Raw genomic sequence first — 15,504 nt, forward strand, 5'->3', positions numbered from 1 at the left:
AAACTTGGTTCTCGCAAGATTACACTCTTCTCTCCGGATCTTACGTTGCACCTTTCACACACTTGACCGCCTTATCGTAAACGCGCCTGCTTGAGCAACCGGAAGCTGCACATTACAGTTTATAAAGTTAAGAATCAACATTTTTCTTAAACTAACAGAAGGCCTTTATTAACACCCTGGAGCCATGTGGAGAAGTTTTATGGATTAATTTTTTATTATTTTTCTGATTCAGAAAAAGGGGCACCATTCACTGCAATTATACAGAACAGACAGGACAATGTCAAATATAACTCTGAATGTGTTCGTCTGAAAGAGGATTGTCAGACATGCCTAGGATGCCCTGAGGGTGAATAAATCTTGGACTAATTTTCATTTTTGGGTGAACTATCCCTTTAATTGGTTTTCAAACTGGCTTCCACACTCGTAAATGATTTGAAAGCGCTCTCTCTATTGTGGAGGCACCCTTGTTTGCAATGGAGAGTTTTTATATTTTAAGTGGACTAAAGGAAGAACAGCTACCTAAACCTTTATATATAGACAACCTTCCCTCAACGGTGCTCCACTTGTTGTAGGGACCACTTTATTAATGAGTATTCAAGATTTCTGCTGTCTTTCAAACGGACTTTACTCTTTCCACACTCCCAGATGCTTTCGGATTTTGTATTCTAAATGGACTAAGGGAAGTACTGTTGGCCAAGCCTTCATGCAAGTATAAACAACCTACTCTCTATGGTACTCCACTTCATGTATTCCAGCAGCTGAGGTCAATACCTAGTCATTGGTGTTTAAATTAACCTACACGCACTTCGTGGTTAAATATATTGAAACTTTTCACAACGTCAGTCAAACCAGCCTCAATCATGACGATACAAAACATACAGCCACAAAACTACAACACCGACTGGGTAAATCGTTGACATGGACTCAAACTCATTCCAATAGATGTCAAATAGCTTTTCTACAGCATAATGTACAGTTGCTTTGCAGTGGACAGTTGGCTCAAATGCGGTGTTCTGCCCCTTCACTACATTTCTGGGCCTGGCTGGATCAACCTGGCACCCAGCTTTGGGAGGAGGTTCGTTTGGTACTGGAGAAGCTTCCTGAAGTCAGGTTAGCATTCTGAGAGGAGAGGAGATGTGAATCGAAGCTGAACTCCAGGCCCTCGGCATCCATCAGATCGTTGCGGGTGATGGCGTCCATGTCACAATCGAAACTGCCACTTAACGCCTCAAGATCCAAGTCAGATCGGAATTGGTCCTGAGACACCGACTGAACAGAGGTCACACTGCCATTGAAACCTGACAACAACGAATCGGAGGGGTTGAGCTGCATAGACGTGCTTCTGAAGGGAGACTGTTGGAGATGTTGCTTCATCAAGCTTTGGTAGTCTGACTCGCTGCCCGAGACACAGTTCATCTGCCATCCAGATGGCGACACCTTCTTGAGCCCCCCTTGTCCCACAGGCCCAGCCTGGTTGGACATCATAGGGTCATTACGCAGCAACAGGGCACTGCGACGGGCATTCTGGCAGGAAAGGGAGGCACTGGCTTGCGACATAAGCGGATCAGATTGGGTAAGAAGGACATCGCTGCGACTATTGGACTCAGAACTAAGCAAATCCTGCAGACTCTGATCGCTAAAGAGGGAACCGCAGGAGAATGTAGCCTGCTTGTTTTCTTGAATCGTTTGCATTGGAGATTGCCTCAGTCCAGTGACGGATGGAGGGCTAAACATGGAGTTGGTGCCATAGCTGCCAGAGGGAATTGCCAGACTGCTCCCAGAGCAGCTGAAGGTAAACACAGGGCTTCCCTGTAGGTTGGCCCCACTCTCGTCTTGGCCTGGAGACTGGGAAGACGTCAAGCTGATGTCATCTAGAAGGTCATCCATTAGGTTGTCGGAGAGGCCATCATTGAGGTTCATGGTTCCTGCAAGATCAGCTAGACGGGGTAGCTCGGTCAGTCCAGTGGACGGAGACATACTACTAGGGCTCGAGTACAGCATGGGCGACAGGGGGGAGTCGTCATCGGGAACTTCATCCACCTCAAGGTTGGCCAGAATTGGGGAAAGGCGTCCGCTTAGGGTGCTGGCATTAGAATTAGTGCGGGAACGGAAATCAGTCCAAGCATCGAGCTCGTCGCTACTGCGGGAGGTCGGGCTGCCAGTCCATTTGGACAGGCTGGAGGAACTCTCGGAGCTTCCGTCCTGAGTGGCCTGAAGAGCGGCCTTCTTTTTTGCAGCACGGCCACGGGCGCTCTTGATGAGCTTGTTACTGTTGTCCATTGAAACGGCACGTCTCCGTGGAGCTTTACCCCCTTTTCCGCCATCAGGGTTGACCATCCACCATGAACTCTTTCCTGTTCCTTCATTCTGGACCCGGACAAAGCGACTGTGGAGTGACAGGTTATGTCGTATTGAGTTCTGCAAAAAGAGAAGAGTAGATAATGAGCTGTGCATCATAAGACATGCTTAAAACATTCATATACTTCTCGTTTTAGATTCCCCAGCTCCATATATTAACAATCTGACTATTAAGAAGCAGAATAATGGCCTCATGTTCAAGCATCAAATAATCTTGAACTCTAGAGAGCACAATGCTGTGACTAACAATGCCACTCTGATTTTATTGCTTTAAACCGAGATCGAAGAGTCATGTGACCCCTCTGATCAAGAGTGTCCATTTGTGTAGGTCAAGAATTCAAAGCCTAGGTCTTCAACCAAGTAAATTAAACTTAAAAAAAAAATTAACAGCTAGGCATTTGTGATTCCCATTGAGGTTTGCAATCAAAAAGTCTGTGCTGAAATTCAACAAAATTTGAATGGCAATTTTAAAGTACACAATATTCCAAAGCAGCTTTATAGAGAAAAAAAAAAAAAAAAAGACTGTTCTCGTTTGAATTTCTCACACACACACACACACACACACACACACACACACACACACACACACAGTTCAACTGGGTCTGGGCTCTGTGGTCAAGACCAATCTACAAGTAAATTAACACGCTCTACGCTGTCCGTTGGGCTGTGCAGAAAATTGGTCTGTGTTGTGAAATTCAACTGGGTAACAGTGTTTGGGTTTTGGCACTTCATGTATGCAACAGAAAACAGTAATAAACATTAATAAAACACCACATTTGGTGACCAGGATTTTCTCAAGGTAGTAATGCACCATAATACTAGTCAACTATCTTAAATTTTTCCTACTGCAGAGAAAGCTGAAAGATTCATGGAGACTTCCTCAATCATGTACAAAGTTTAAGAGTGCAGTACAGTGCAGTGAAGCTGCATTAATGTGGACTGCAGCACAGAAGGTTCAGCAATCCATAATGCAGCATAAGGGGATGTGATAATTCACAAGCGAGACATGGTTTTCCTCTTTGATGAATAAGCAGACCGAGTCTAAAATGGTGTGAATTTATCAAATGCGGTGCCTGCTACATCTTGTAGAAAGCTGGACTCTGCTCAACACAGTCCATGAACATCACCTTAACGACCTTTGAACCTCTCCGATACCCCTTTTCCACCAAGGCAGTTCCCTAGTTCCGGTTCGGAGCCAGAGCCTAGTTTCAAACCGGTTCTTTGTTTTTCGACATCCAAAGCACCAGCTCCGAACCAGTAAAAGCGGTTCATAAGTAGCACCAAAACATTGCTGGGCTAGAAGGAATAACCGCTTGCGTCAGAAGCTGGGGGCGGGGTTACCGTGACCAACAAGACTAACCAGAAACTTGGACCGCCATATTTGAAATAGCAGCTAAATGCTAACACGTTTGATTTGCTGTGTTTGGATGCCGATGTAGGTTCGTAAAGCCATGAACATCAATAGCAACGCAACGCCCGCCATTGCTGATAGTTTACGCCCACCTTCTGATTTTTGTAACCGTGCGTACTTTGTACGCTGAGGTCGCACATGCGCACTGAAGTTATTTTGCTGTAATCAGGTGTTCCCACATGGTGGCAACACTGTCCCAGGCCGTTGTTTCACAGTAGAAAACGAAACCAAAGAGACCGACAATGAAGACAAAACAGCAGAGACTGCAACAACAGATGCTCACATTGACGAGCGAGAGGGTATGAGACAGCTCAGCTTTGGTTTAAAAGAGTTTAAAAATATCAGTCATGACTTAACGGGGAAAAATAGAGCAGACACTGAACATGAATGAAGGTTTCTAGTGCGCATGTGTTGACCGCCTGCATTCGCGTACAACTTCAAATGGAGTATACTTCGAAAGGCTGCGCGTTCGACTGTATGCTGTCCCTCGTTTACGCATAAAAAGCGAAGTATACTTTGGCCTTAATAGGGCAGAGACCGTCACAAATGGGCAGGACTTTTTCCCCTCGGTGACATGAACAGAGGGAGAATCTGAAACGGCTCGTTTGGAGAGACTGTTCATGATTTATTGGTTTTCTAAAAGATTAGTTGGTGGATTTTAAACATTATAGGCTGGTTGTTTTCACACACTGCGGCTACACGACTGTGTTCAAACACCTTATAAAAGTGATTTTTGCATTATAGGTCCCCTTTAATGCCTTTGCTTCAAGCCTATTACTGGATTTAATCTAAGACAGAACTTTCTCCTCTCGAAGAAGAACATGTTTCCCAACTCATTCTTAAAGTACGCAAGCAGTTTTCCTTTTTTTGCTTTGTTAAACTGGCTAACTGAATTGCTTGGATTGAGAATCTAATCTAAAACATCCATCAGATTGATTGTTGGTATTCTACATTGATTACAAAACAGATCATTACCAACTAAACTTGAAATAAGAGCAGCATCTTCAATGACAAATTCAATCAGGTCTCAAACCAGTTTGAATTATTTTATCCATGTTTGCTCTTCCTGCAATTACAATGACAACTGCTGCTGAAGAGCATATTGACATCCATTCTACACGTTTATTATATAATAATATTTTTGAGTCCAAAACCTAGGTTTGTTCTTGACAGTTTTCATGAGATTTATCCGTTCATAAAATTTGCATTAGTAAACCACTGCATTAAATAGAGTGTCAGATTATGTGAATGTAGCACTGCAAATCAATTTAAAGATTCTGTGGTGCTGCTTTCTATTGAATTAAATCTACACAAGACCATGAAAAATAAATATAATAGCTGAAAAGAGGGGCTGAAATCATCTGAAAACCATGATGCAGTCCCTTTTGAGCAAAGCACCACTCAGAACAGCACTGGAGCACCGCCAGTTTACACACAATGCTGTCTCTCAGAGTCAAACACCAAAGCTCTTCACATGTTGCTACACACTGACCTACATAGTTTCCAGTCAGCTGATTGCGTCTTATGCTGTAGCCGAGAGCCAATCAGAAGTGGAGGTGGGGACATAACAGCCAATAGCAGCCCTGACACTGACGATATGCCCATGGTTTCTCTTTTTTGCCTCCTTCAGTGGCAGGCAGATGCAAACACTCTGCAGGATGGCTTTTTCTGCAGAGTACGGCTGGCTTTTGCTTCAATCTGCTTGGACCTTTTTCTTTTTTACAGAATCACCAATATGTCTGTTTTAGCAAATAGACAGGATTTAAACATTCAATTTGGAAACTAACCTACATGTTACTGTGAACTGCTTTCATTATGAGGTTTAAAATATACATTGACTCTTAAATGTCTCGATTATACAAAAAGGGCAAAAGTTATCCAAATTATATTATGCATAGTGCAAATATTAAATAAATTAGTAATTATTCTATTTTCCTATTTAATACTGTAAAGCTGCTTTGACACAATCTGCACTGTAAAAAACAGCTTGTTTGGGAAGGTGCCAAATCATCTTTTTATATGCAATATCTGCACAACAGCCTTACATCTGCAGGATTGCACAGGGATTTCCAGAGGTTTTTCTCCAATTCAAATCCAGCTATACCAAGAGCAGTCATTAGACTTGATTCAATGTTGGGATAAATTGCTTTTCCAGGCCAAGCTAATCCCTCAAATCAAACAGGGATGAGAGAAGCGAGCGTAGCAAAAGCCCTATAATGTTGGAGTTTATTTTCACGAAAAAAGGTGCGATCCTATTGATCATACACAGAATGATTAGTGAAAATGTTATAGATATTGCTACATCTCGTTCTTTTGATCATGCTTCAGTACTTGGTGAAATTATGAGGAAAGCAGGGGCATTTAAAAGCGATTTCCTCAGTGACACTTTCCTCTCTGCTGTAACGCCCTTTGGCATGACCACAACAGCATGCACTATATCAGCAAACCACATAGTTGACTACATATCCAGCATGCATGTTGCACACTGTAAGAAAATAAGCACATATAGGTGTGAATTCTAGTAAATTGGGACACTTTTTGCCATTGAGATATCCCAATAAACCTGAACTAGCTGCAACATGGATTTCAAGAACAGTCCCGATATGCACGTAACGCAAGACAAGGTTAAAAACCCGTATCTTTGACCTGACGTACCTTCCATCCTGCAGAGCTGTTGCTGTCACCTTTGTCCTTGAAGTATGGCACATTCCGGACCATCCAATCATAAATCTGGGCCAATGTCAGTCGTTTCTCGGGCGAGCTCTCGATGGCTTGTGTGATGAGGTCCGCGTAGGAATAGTTTCCCCAGGCGTTCCTGCGGGCAGAGCATTTTCTGGGCTGCTGAGGAATCAGACCGTTGATGCTGGAGTCGTTGCATGCGGGCAGAGCATGTTGGGAAGATAGAGGAGAACCATAAGAGTCTTTATCACTGACAGCAGCACTGGTTTCTATGGCAGGAGCAGCAACAGCCTGGTTTCCTTCTGTCACACCGACAGGCTTTGATGCGCCTGTAATGCCACTAGAAGCATCGTCAGTGCCATTTTCATCCGCCTCTTCCTCGAGAATGATTCCCACCTCTGCTGATTCTGCTTTCCCGGCATTGGACTCCGGTCTGGGCAGAGGCCAGGTGCAGGACCTGGGCCTTTTTTGGGGCTCGAAATCAGGGTCTATGTCGACGTCCACAGCCAAAGGTTTATCTATCTCCTCTGCCATATTTCCTGGTCTCCTTCAAATGAATGATGTATGGACGACTTTTCTGAACACAACAGGAGCAGTGCCCTCGTGCATGCCATTAATGGGTCACTTCTAGAGTCCACATTTCAATGCGGGACACTTAGGGAATCGAATTGATGGGAGATGTTCGGGAATATTTACAAATGCGCTCATGGCCACTTGCAGCACACAGAAGGACTCGTTTATGAATCTCGCTCGCTTTTGGTTAGTTTTAAGCGTTAAATAAACGACAAAACAAGCGAAAATGCCTCCATTCTACTCGTTTAATGAAGCTTCCGTGGTTCAAAAGCATAAAGAATGGAACGGTCAAATTTGTTACATTGTTGCATGACGTCTGGCTGCGAATGCGTTACATTGCAACATTACATCATAATGCGAATGTTACATTGTTTCAGAACGCAGCTGCCGCCTGTTAAAATCGCTCATTGAAAGAGATCAGAAGGGCTGTACGTGAGCTAAAGTGTCCTCAAACGATCAAGCCATACCTCCACAGCCGTCTCGCTGCAAATCAGCACGAATGAGTCCTAACACACACACGATTTCCCCCAATAAACCTCCATGATCCCTCTTCCATGTCCGAGCAGGACGTTGCGTCCCGCAACCCGGGCGATCCAGCACTGCCAAAGCCCTTAATGCGCTGCTGCTTCGCTGCAAACTACAAAGAAGAACAGCAACACAAAGATCATCCGCCCCCTGGAACCAGTCGGAGGAACTGCTTCTTAAAGGGCCGGAGAGCAGCACAGGAGCTCACATCCACTGCCACACACGTCATCTTCACAATTACACAGATATGCCATCGCAAGAGCTCTTATTTAACACGCTCTCCAATAATGGCTTCTAGACAAAGTGCCTCGCACGCAATAGAATGTTATTACATTTTTTTATTCTTTGAAATATATTTTTTTTCATAGGTCATTTTGGCCTATACTGCAATAGGTTTATTTTGAATAAATTATAGATCATTGGCCTAAAACTCAATTCCTGGAGGCCACAGCTCTGCATAGTTTTGCTCCAACCCTAATCAAACACACCTGATCCAGCTAATCAAGGTCTTCAGGATCACTAGAAACTTCCACGCAGGTGTGATTTGGAGCTGGCTAGTGCTAAACTCTGCAGAGCTGTGGACCACCAGGAATTGAGTTTGAGACCACTGGTATGTATAGATGAATTAATTATAATTAAAATAAATGTTTTGATTATTATTAGAATTATTAAAATAACTATTACAGCATCATTACTGTATTCTCATTAAATTAGGCATATTGTTATTTTTAATGTGACCAATTTCATAAAAAAATTAACTGTCTTTTATCCAGCTATGACTGGAGTCTTTATCTCATAGAAGTGTACTTTTTTTTATTACATTTTTAAAATTCTACTTATTTTTTAGTAGAGGTGTTTGCACTTTTAAATTTAGGAGAACCTCTTTTAAAATATTAATAGGACTGTTAAATAAATAAATTGGTGAACTGGTCTGAGTCAAAAGCACACTTTTCTTTGACAAATTTGAGGCATCACTCATGCACAATGTGTGCTATAGACAAGATACACACCAAAATGTAACACTTAAAATTTGGAATTTGTTCAGATCCCTAATCCTCAGTATGAGCTTGATATAGCAAGTACCTCTAATGAAACAAATCTCAGGTCCCCACAGCAAAGGCCCAACCAGGTATCCTTCATTAGACCCAAATACACATGACTGATATTCTCCTATTATGGTTTGGACACAAATAATGATGAATAACCACATAAACCTACCTGCAAACAGAAGTACTAGAGAAAGGTTCAGAACAATCAGACATCAATAAAAGATCAAATATTTTTAATGCAAACAATCTTAAATGGGTTGCATATCAGCTATCTGACAACTATAGGTTGTCAAAATATTCCACAAACCATTTATAGAACCAGAAAGGCAGCCTGATTTCAAAACATCTTCGGCAGATCCATATCCACATTCTTTCAAAAAAAACCTGCCAATCATTCAAGACCAAACCTCAAAAAGAGGCTAGTCTCTCGATCATGTTTGCATGTGCGTTTATAAAGTGCAGCATTATACAGTTCTGATTAAAATACAGTCCTCACCAAATCAAAATGGAGTTGATCCCAAGACCTCATGAGAGGCTGAGTCTTAAGATAGTTGAGATGGCCGCTGTGTATATGGAGTTAGTAATGATAAAAAGCTACTTAGAGCTCCGATCTCCTGCAACCCAGTACTCCTCTGTTTGCATCTCAGTAAGGCGAGATACTGTCCTCAGGAAGGCGAACACCTCCTCTTCTCCTGTAAAGATCGCCAGCGAGCTGCCTGCATCCTGATGCATTAAAAGAGAAAATCAAATCACTGCTGTCCATCAGTGTGAAGAGATCAACATCAAGGTTAAAAATCAAGAGATTTTTAAAGGAATGGTTCACCTAAAAATTGACTCGCCCTCAGGTCATCCAAGATGCAGATGAGTTTGTTTTCAATAGAGAAAGCAATATTATGGATTAAAGGACTTGTATTTTAGCTAGAGGCAATGGACTGAAGTTAAAAATGTCTTGAATTTTTTTTCTTACAAAGGCAGTTTTTGTCTTAAGATGTTAATTGATGTACTGGAGTGGTGTGGATTGTGATGTTTTTAATCAGCTGTTGGGACTCTTTCTGACGGCACCCATTCACTGCAGAGGATCCATTGCTGAGTAAATGATGTAATGCTAAATTTCTCCAAATCTGTTCTGATGAACAAACAAACTCCTCTACATCTTGCATGGCCTAAGTTTGAGTAAAATTTCAACAATTTTTCATTTTTGGGTGAACTAGTTGATTTTTAAGTGACTTTTTTTTTTAAGACTAGTAAGGGGTTTTATTTTGCAGTATTAGTGAAGCATTTTATTTTCATGACAATTAAGCACACCCCACCCACCATAACGAAACAGAACATTCTCAATCGTGATTTCATTACTCTCATTTTGGCCAGTCCTATTGAGCAACATAAACATACACCCTACTATATCAAAAGTTTGGGGGTCAGTAAGACTTTTTTAATCAAAGAAATGAAGACTTTTATTCAACAAGGATACAATAAGTTAATCAAAATTGACAGTGAAGACATTTGTTGCAAAAGATTTCAAACAAATGCTGTTCTTTTGAACTTTCTTTTCATCAAAGAATCATGAATTGCATCACAGATTCCACAAAAATGTGTAGCAGCAAAACTGTTTTTAACATTGATAAGAAATGTTTCAGCAAATCAGCATATTAGCATGATTTCAGAAGGATCATGTGACACTGAAGACTGGAGTAATGATGCTGAAAATTCAGCTTTGATCACAGGAATAAATAGCATTTTAAAATATGTTAAAATAGAAAACAGTTAATAATACTGCACAATATTTACTATAGAAATCTCTTTCAAAACATTTTTTACAACTATATATATATATATATATATATATATATATAAAAAAAAACCTTACCAACCCCAAACTTTCAGCTTGCAACAAAAAAAAGGTTCCTTATTTAATTCTCAAAGAATCTGAATAGCAAACAGTTTGTAAATTACCCTTGAAATGCCCAGATCATCCAATAAAACATGAGTGTCATGATGGTCGTGATCGTCATGATGTTCGTGAACAAACAGATCATCCAATGGAGCTTCAGCCTGCAGTACGACTCGAACCTGTGGAGATATTCCACCGAACTGTGAGAGGTGCCTTAAGACCTTCCAACAGAAATCACAAGAATTTCATCATGACTTACCTTGTGCTCATATAGTGTGTCAATGAGAGTTATAAAGCGTCTGGCTTGCGTCTTCTTGTTCAAAGTGAGCAATGGAATGTTTCGGATGAAAACTGTGTCAAACACAGCAGAGATTTCCAGGTAGTCACTGGCTCCTATCGGCTAACAGTTAAAACAACACATTACTCACTAATATATTTCATTTCAGTGGAGGATGGTGAAACAACATAGGAAACGCAAGCTTACTCGATCACACAGCTCCTCAAAAGTGCAGTCTGCTATGGTCCCACATGCTTTAGCAAGTGTCAATATCCTGCCATGTACCTTTAGAGATCTGGGCCGAGTAACTGTGATAAACAAAATGAACATTTTATTATTTTGGATGCATAACACACATAATGTTAAGTACATTCACATCTGTAGCAATGAGTATCTAACGGTCTGCCATTGAAATTCCACTGATAAACCATCAGCTAATTAAATGAGAGCGTTTTGTTATTTAGCAAACACATTAGCAGCCAACTTACTGTCATTCTGTTTGAAGGCCATCTCATCGAACAGCTTATCGAGTGTTGCGTCAACATCAGGTTCACTGGAACTAAATAATTCAAAAATATTTAATAAATAATTCATCACTTCATAATACAATGTTTTTATTTACTCCTACTAACATTGACTTTTCAAGCAAAGCATGTCATGTTTTGGATGTTAAATTTTAATGCCCCATCTTAATATGAAAGGACAACATTAGTAAAACTTATGATGATATTCAAAACTTGACATCCTGACTTGCCTAAGCAACAGTGACTCATCTAATGGTGTGTGTTTGGATTGTTTGAAAACTATCATTTCTGTAACTCTTTTTGGTAATATTAGTTGTGCAGAAATTTGACACTTCAGCTTTAAACTGGTCTTTGATTAAAGAAAGTAGTCAACTTCCATAACTGATTAAGAGTGCATTGCTAAACTAATGCAGTAACATCTCATTTTGTACAACATAATGAATTTTCTCACAGGTAGAAGAGTTTCCCAGCTGCAGGGCGATTTCTTCTCCGATAATCTATTCCAGAATCCAGACGCAGTGTTTGGCAGTAGTCCTGTTTACAAGACATTAGACTGCTGCTTTATTTGCAGCACTTGAAAGCATCTTAACACGCATTATCACTCTTTTGACTTTATTCCCAAACGTGCAACAAGACAAGAGCATTAAAGAAATAGTTCACCCAAAAATTAAAACTTGCCAAAATTTGTCACCCTTATGCCATCAGAGATGTAGATGAGTTTGTTTCTTCAACAGATTTGGAGAAATGTAGCATTGCATCACTTGCTCACCAATGGATCCTCTGCAGTGAATGGGTGCCGTCAGAATGAGAGTCTAAACTGCTGATTAAAAACGTCACAATAAAAAAAAAACGGACTTCACAAGACAATAATTGGTGTGCTGGAGTGGTGTGGATTATTGTGATGTTTTTATCAGCTGTTTGGACTCTCATTCTGACGGCACCCATTCACTGCAGAGCATCCATTGGTGAGCAAGTGATGCAATGCTACATTTCTCCAAATCTGTTCTGTTGAAGAAACAAACTCATCTACATCTTAGACGGCCTGAGGGTAAGTAAAGTTTCAGCAAATGTTCATATTTGGGTCAACTATTCCTTTAAGTACCCTACATAACACCAATAAACACTGCACTAAGTGTATTAGATAATACACCTGTTGCTGAAGTGCTTACCTTCAGCACGGCGATAAAGGGCACAAAGTTCACCCTCTGTAATCCGTTTTTGTACAGATCTGTAAAACAAGATATTGCGCTCCAAACAAACTGGGATTTGGAAGCCAAGAGTTACTGAAAGAAACCGCACACATTATGTGATGCTACACTCAAAACAATAATGGTGCATGATTTACTTCAAATCAATTTTCACTCAGATATTGCTAGTAAACATCATTAAAAAAAATTTATGAATAATGTTTAATTTTTAATAAATTTGTCAATGTAAATAACATTGAATTAAACATTAAAATTAAATAGAAAGACTGAAATAGTATTTTCTTGTAAAACATACTCCAATAATTTAATTACAACTATTATAAATATTTTTTGTAGTGTTGCATAGTCACTGGCGGTCACTTTGAAGAAACAAATTTACAAATAACAGGCTTTTCAAAGAGTCAGTTGATCTATTGATTAGTACAAGCAACTGATAAGGGTTACCTTATACCCAAAAGAATGTGTATAACAACTAAATTCATTCAGTATTTTGCTGGATTCATAGCTTCTTACCATCTGGAGGTCGGTTAGATGTGGCAACAACTACAACCCCATTCAGAAAGAGGTTCTCAAAGAGCTGCTTAAGAATCATGGCATCTGCGATATCAGTGACCTAACGAACAGAGAAAGCACAAGAAGCCTTAAGAATCAATACCGATTATTCTCAGTACAGTTTGATTGTCACCGCACTGAAGCAGATCTCAGTACCCTGAAGCGATCACAAAGCTTGATTAGATTGCAACTACACGATTACTGAGTGAAACATTCACCTGGAACTCGTCAAAACACAGAAGACAGGCCTCCTCACTGATTTCTTCAGCAACCGGTGCGATAGGATCATACGCCTTTGCCATTTTACCCACTTTTCTCTTGGGCAAACTTTGCTTGAGCCGATGGATTCCTATATAAACATGAGTCTATCTGAGTAAGAGCAAATAATGGCAACTTTACTCATTTTGGCATCGGTTTATAATTGATATATACAACTATATTTTTGGGCTCTGGGAATATTTCAGTCACTCAGATGCTAAATAATGCACTTTGAGCTCATTTCTGTCTTTAGCTTAAAAAGCATTGAAGATGCCCATATCAGACAACGTTGAAAAATAATATATTTAGCAAATGTTATGAGGTTATCACAAAATCAATAAAACTAATAGTTAAATATTATAAAAATAAAATAAGAAATAAACAAAACCTAAGAATTATCAGTGCACAAACACCAATAAAACAGCATCTTGTTCAAATCTGAAAAAAAAAAAAAAATTGTTAACTTACGTTTATGCACATCCAACATGAATCCATGAAAATGGACCCTTTTTTTCTTCGCTGTCTCTACGTGATCATAAAACATGTCCATAACCATAGTTTTTCCAGTGCCTGAGAGAATGAGAAAATAAGCATTGATAACAGATCAATAACAAGACAACAAAGTCTGACTGAGCCACAATATGATGCCACAGAACTTACCAACATCTCCATATATGTAATAACCTTTCGGTGGCTTTCTCTTGGAGAAGAACTGTTGCAGAGATAAAAGAAGTCTGAATTTATTAAAAGCATATTTTTGACTGCTTTAGGCCACATAAATGTGTGTTGTTTACCTTTGAGAAAAGCGTTGAGCGTTCATTGCTGTACCCTCGAAGATCCTTCTGCATCTGATCCAGTTTTTCCACAGCAGCCCTCTGCTGCAGATCTTCTCGTAACTGTCCGTCTTGAATGAGACTGTTGTAATGCTCCAGCGGTCCAGGAAAACTGCTGCTTGGAGAAGCCGTGGCACTGGGCTCTTCAACAGTCTGAGATAACATACTTGTGGCAAGACCTGCAAGACAGAAATTAGAGATTGAGATGAATGATGTTAAGAATACTTGTGTTGAACAAGATCAGCATGATTGCACAACATTTCTATTTCTCATGCTAAAGGACCACTATCAACTTTGTTCTTATTTAACACCTGTTCAATGGGAGAGCGGGGCTAGTTGTCACAAAAAGCTATACGTTTTTAAATCAAGAGTACAGTTTTAACAAGGCTCTCTAGCAGTGATTTTAAATGTAAGTTTTAACATCTAGATCAAAACTTTCTAGCTCAACAAAAATGAAGATAATTTATGTAAATACTGTCCTACAAACTAATATTACGATATTATAATTTCTTTAGTAGCTGTTGACATACATTTAAGACAACAGTCAAGAGAAAAAGGAGATAAAAACCTGTAATAATTTTAAGATAAAAACATTTCGGTACATACTGGGTGTTCTTGTCGAACATAATGACATTTTCACATAAATATTCCTGTCATTCAAGTGTCATTGAAAGCTCTTACCTCTTTTAACAAAGCTGACAATACCAGGTAAAGCTGACTTCGACAGAAGCTTATTTTTCACACAGAACTGAAGTCCGAGCGCCACAGAGGACGCTTTAGCGGCTGCCATGATGCTTCAAACTGCGGAAGCTTTAATGCAAGGACGCCCTGTACAGTGGATGTGGGCGTGGTCTTTGTTCATGCATATGAATTATCTGACGTGTCTCCCCGCTCCAGCTCGCAAACAACGTCAGAAGGACCTAATTGATATTCATGAGTTTAGCGTAATTCCCAAATTCGCCTCCTGAATACTGAGAAGCCAGGCGTGGCTTAAAGGTTTTCTTTTTTTTTTATTGAGTACAAAATCTGAGTACCAGAGGTCTCCTAAAATTCTTTGAAACATGCAGCGTGTTGACGTCATTTTGACTAAAACAGGAAAACAGGGCAGGACATATCAAGCGGCCTCGCCCCTTTTTAAAATAGCCAATAGCGTTCGTTTATGTCACAGCTTGGGCTAAAGCCGTTCAGAGACTATGAGCTCCGTAAAGCTGCACATAGAGAGAGTGTGTGTGTGTGTGTGTGTGGCGGTTAGCGTGACACAGCGCGAAACTAGACTTCTTTTTTCCTCAATGGAAAGCATATTTACACTGTCTGAATCGTTCCCTGTCCCCTATATAGTGCACTACGTGCCATTCACCATACAGAA

General features: G+C 40.2%; 2 protein-coding genes across 3 annotated transcripts; both read right to left on the minus strand.

Moving 5' to 3' along the window:
- Nucleotides 1-1,047: 1,047 nt before the first annotated feature.
- Nucleotides 1,048-6,982, minus strand: foxo3a (forkhead box O3A; the record flags this gene model as incomplete). The annotated part of the gene is made up of 2 exons (XM_079443056.1): nt 1,048-2,418; nt 6,425-6,982. 2 exons carry the CDS (start codon nt 6,980-6,982, stop codon nt 1,048-1,050), a joined length of 1,929 nt encoding a protein of 642 aa, XP_079299182.1.
- On the minus strand, nt 2,353-14,943 carry LOC306886156 (AFG1-like ATPase). 2 transcript variants are annotated; one of them, XR_013785609.1, is made up of 14 exons: nt 14,820-14,943; nt 14,100-14,317; nt 13,966-14,017; nt 13,774-13,875; nt 13,266-13,396; nt 13,009-13,108; nt 12,457-12,515; nt 11,739-11,821; nt 11,252-11,322; nt 10,971-11,071; nt 10,746-10,886; nt 10,549-10,665; nt 9,092-9,318; nt 2,353-2,418 (listed from the first exon to the last, which is right to left on the minus strand). XR_013785609.1 is itself a non-coding variant. In XM_079443058.1 (13 exons), the coding sequence occupies exons 1-13, from the start codon at nt 14,926-14,928 to the stop codon at nt 9,190-9,192; spliced, it is 1,413 nt and encodes a 470-aa protein (XP_079299184.1). In that variant the 5' UTR covers nt 14,929-14,943; the 3' UTR covers nt 8,814-9,189. The 2 variants fall into 2 exon arrangements, 1 of the variants encoding a protein (XP_079299184.1); XM_079443058.1 differs by lacking the exon at nt 2,353-2,418 and having other exon boundaries at nt 8,814-9,318.
- Nucleotides 14,944-15,504: the final 561 nt, after the last annotated feature.

The sequence above is a fragment of the Barbus barbus genome (assembly GCF_936440315.1).
Source record: "Barbus barbus genome assembly, chromosome: 20".
Lineage (NCBI taxonomy): Eukaryota > Metazoa > Chordata > Actinopteri > Cypriniformes > Cyprinidae > Barbus > Barbus barbus.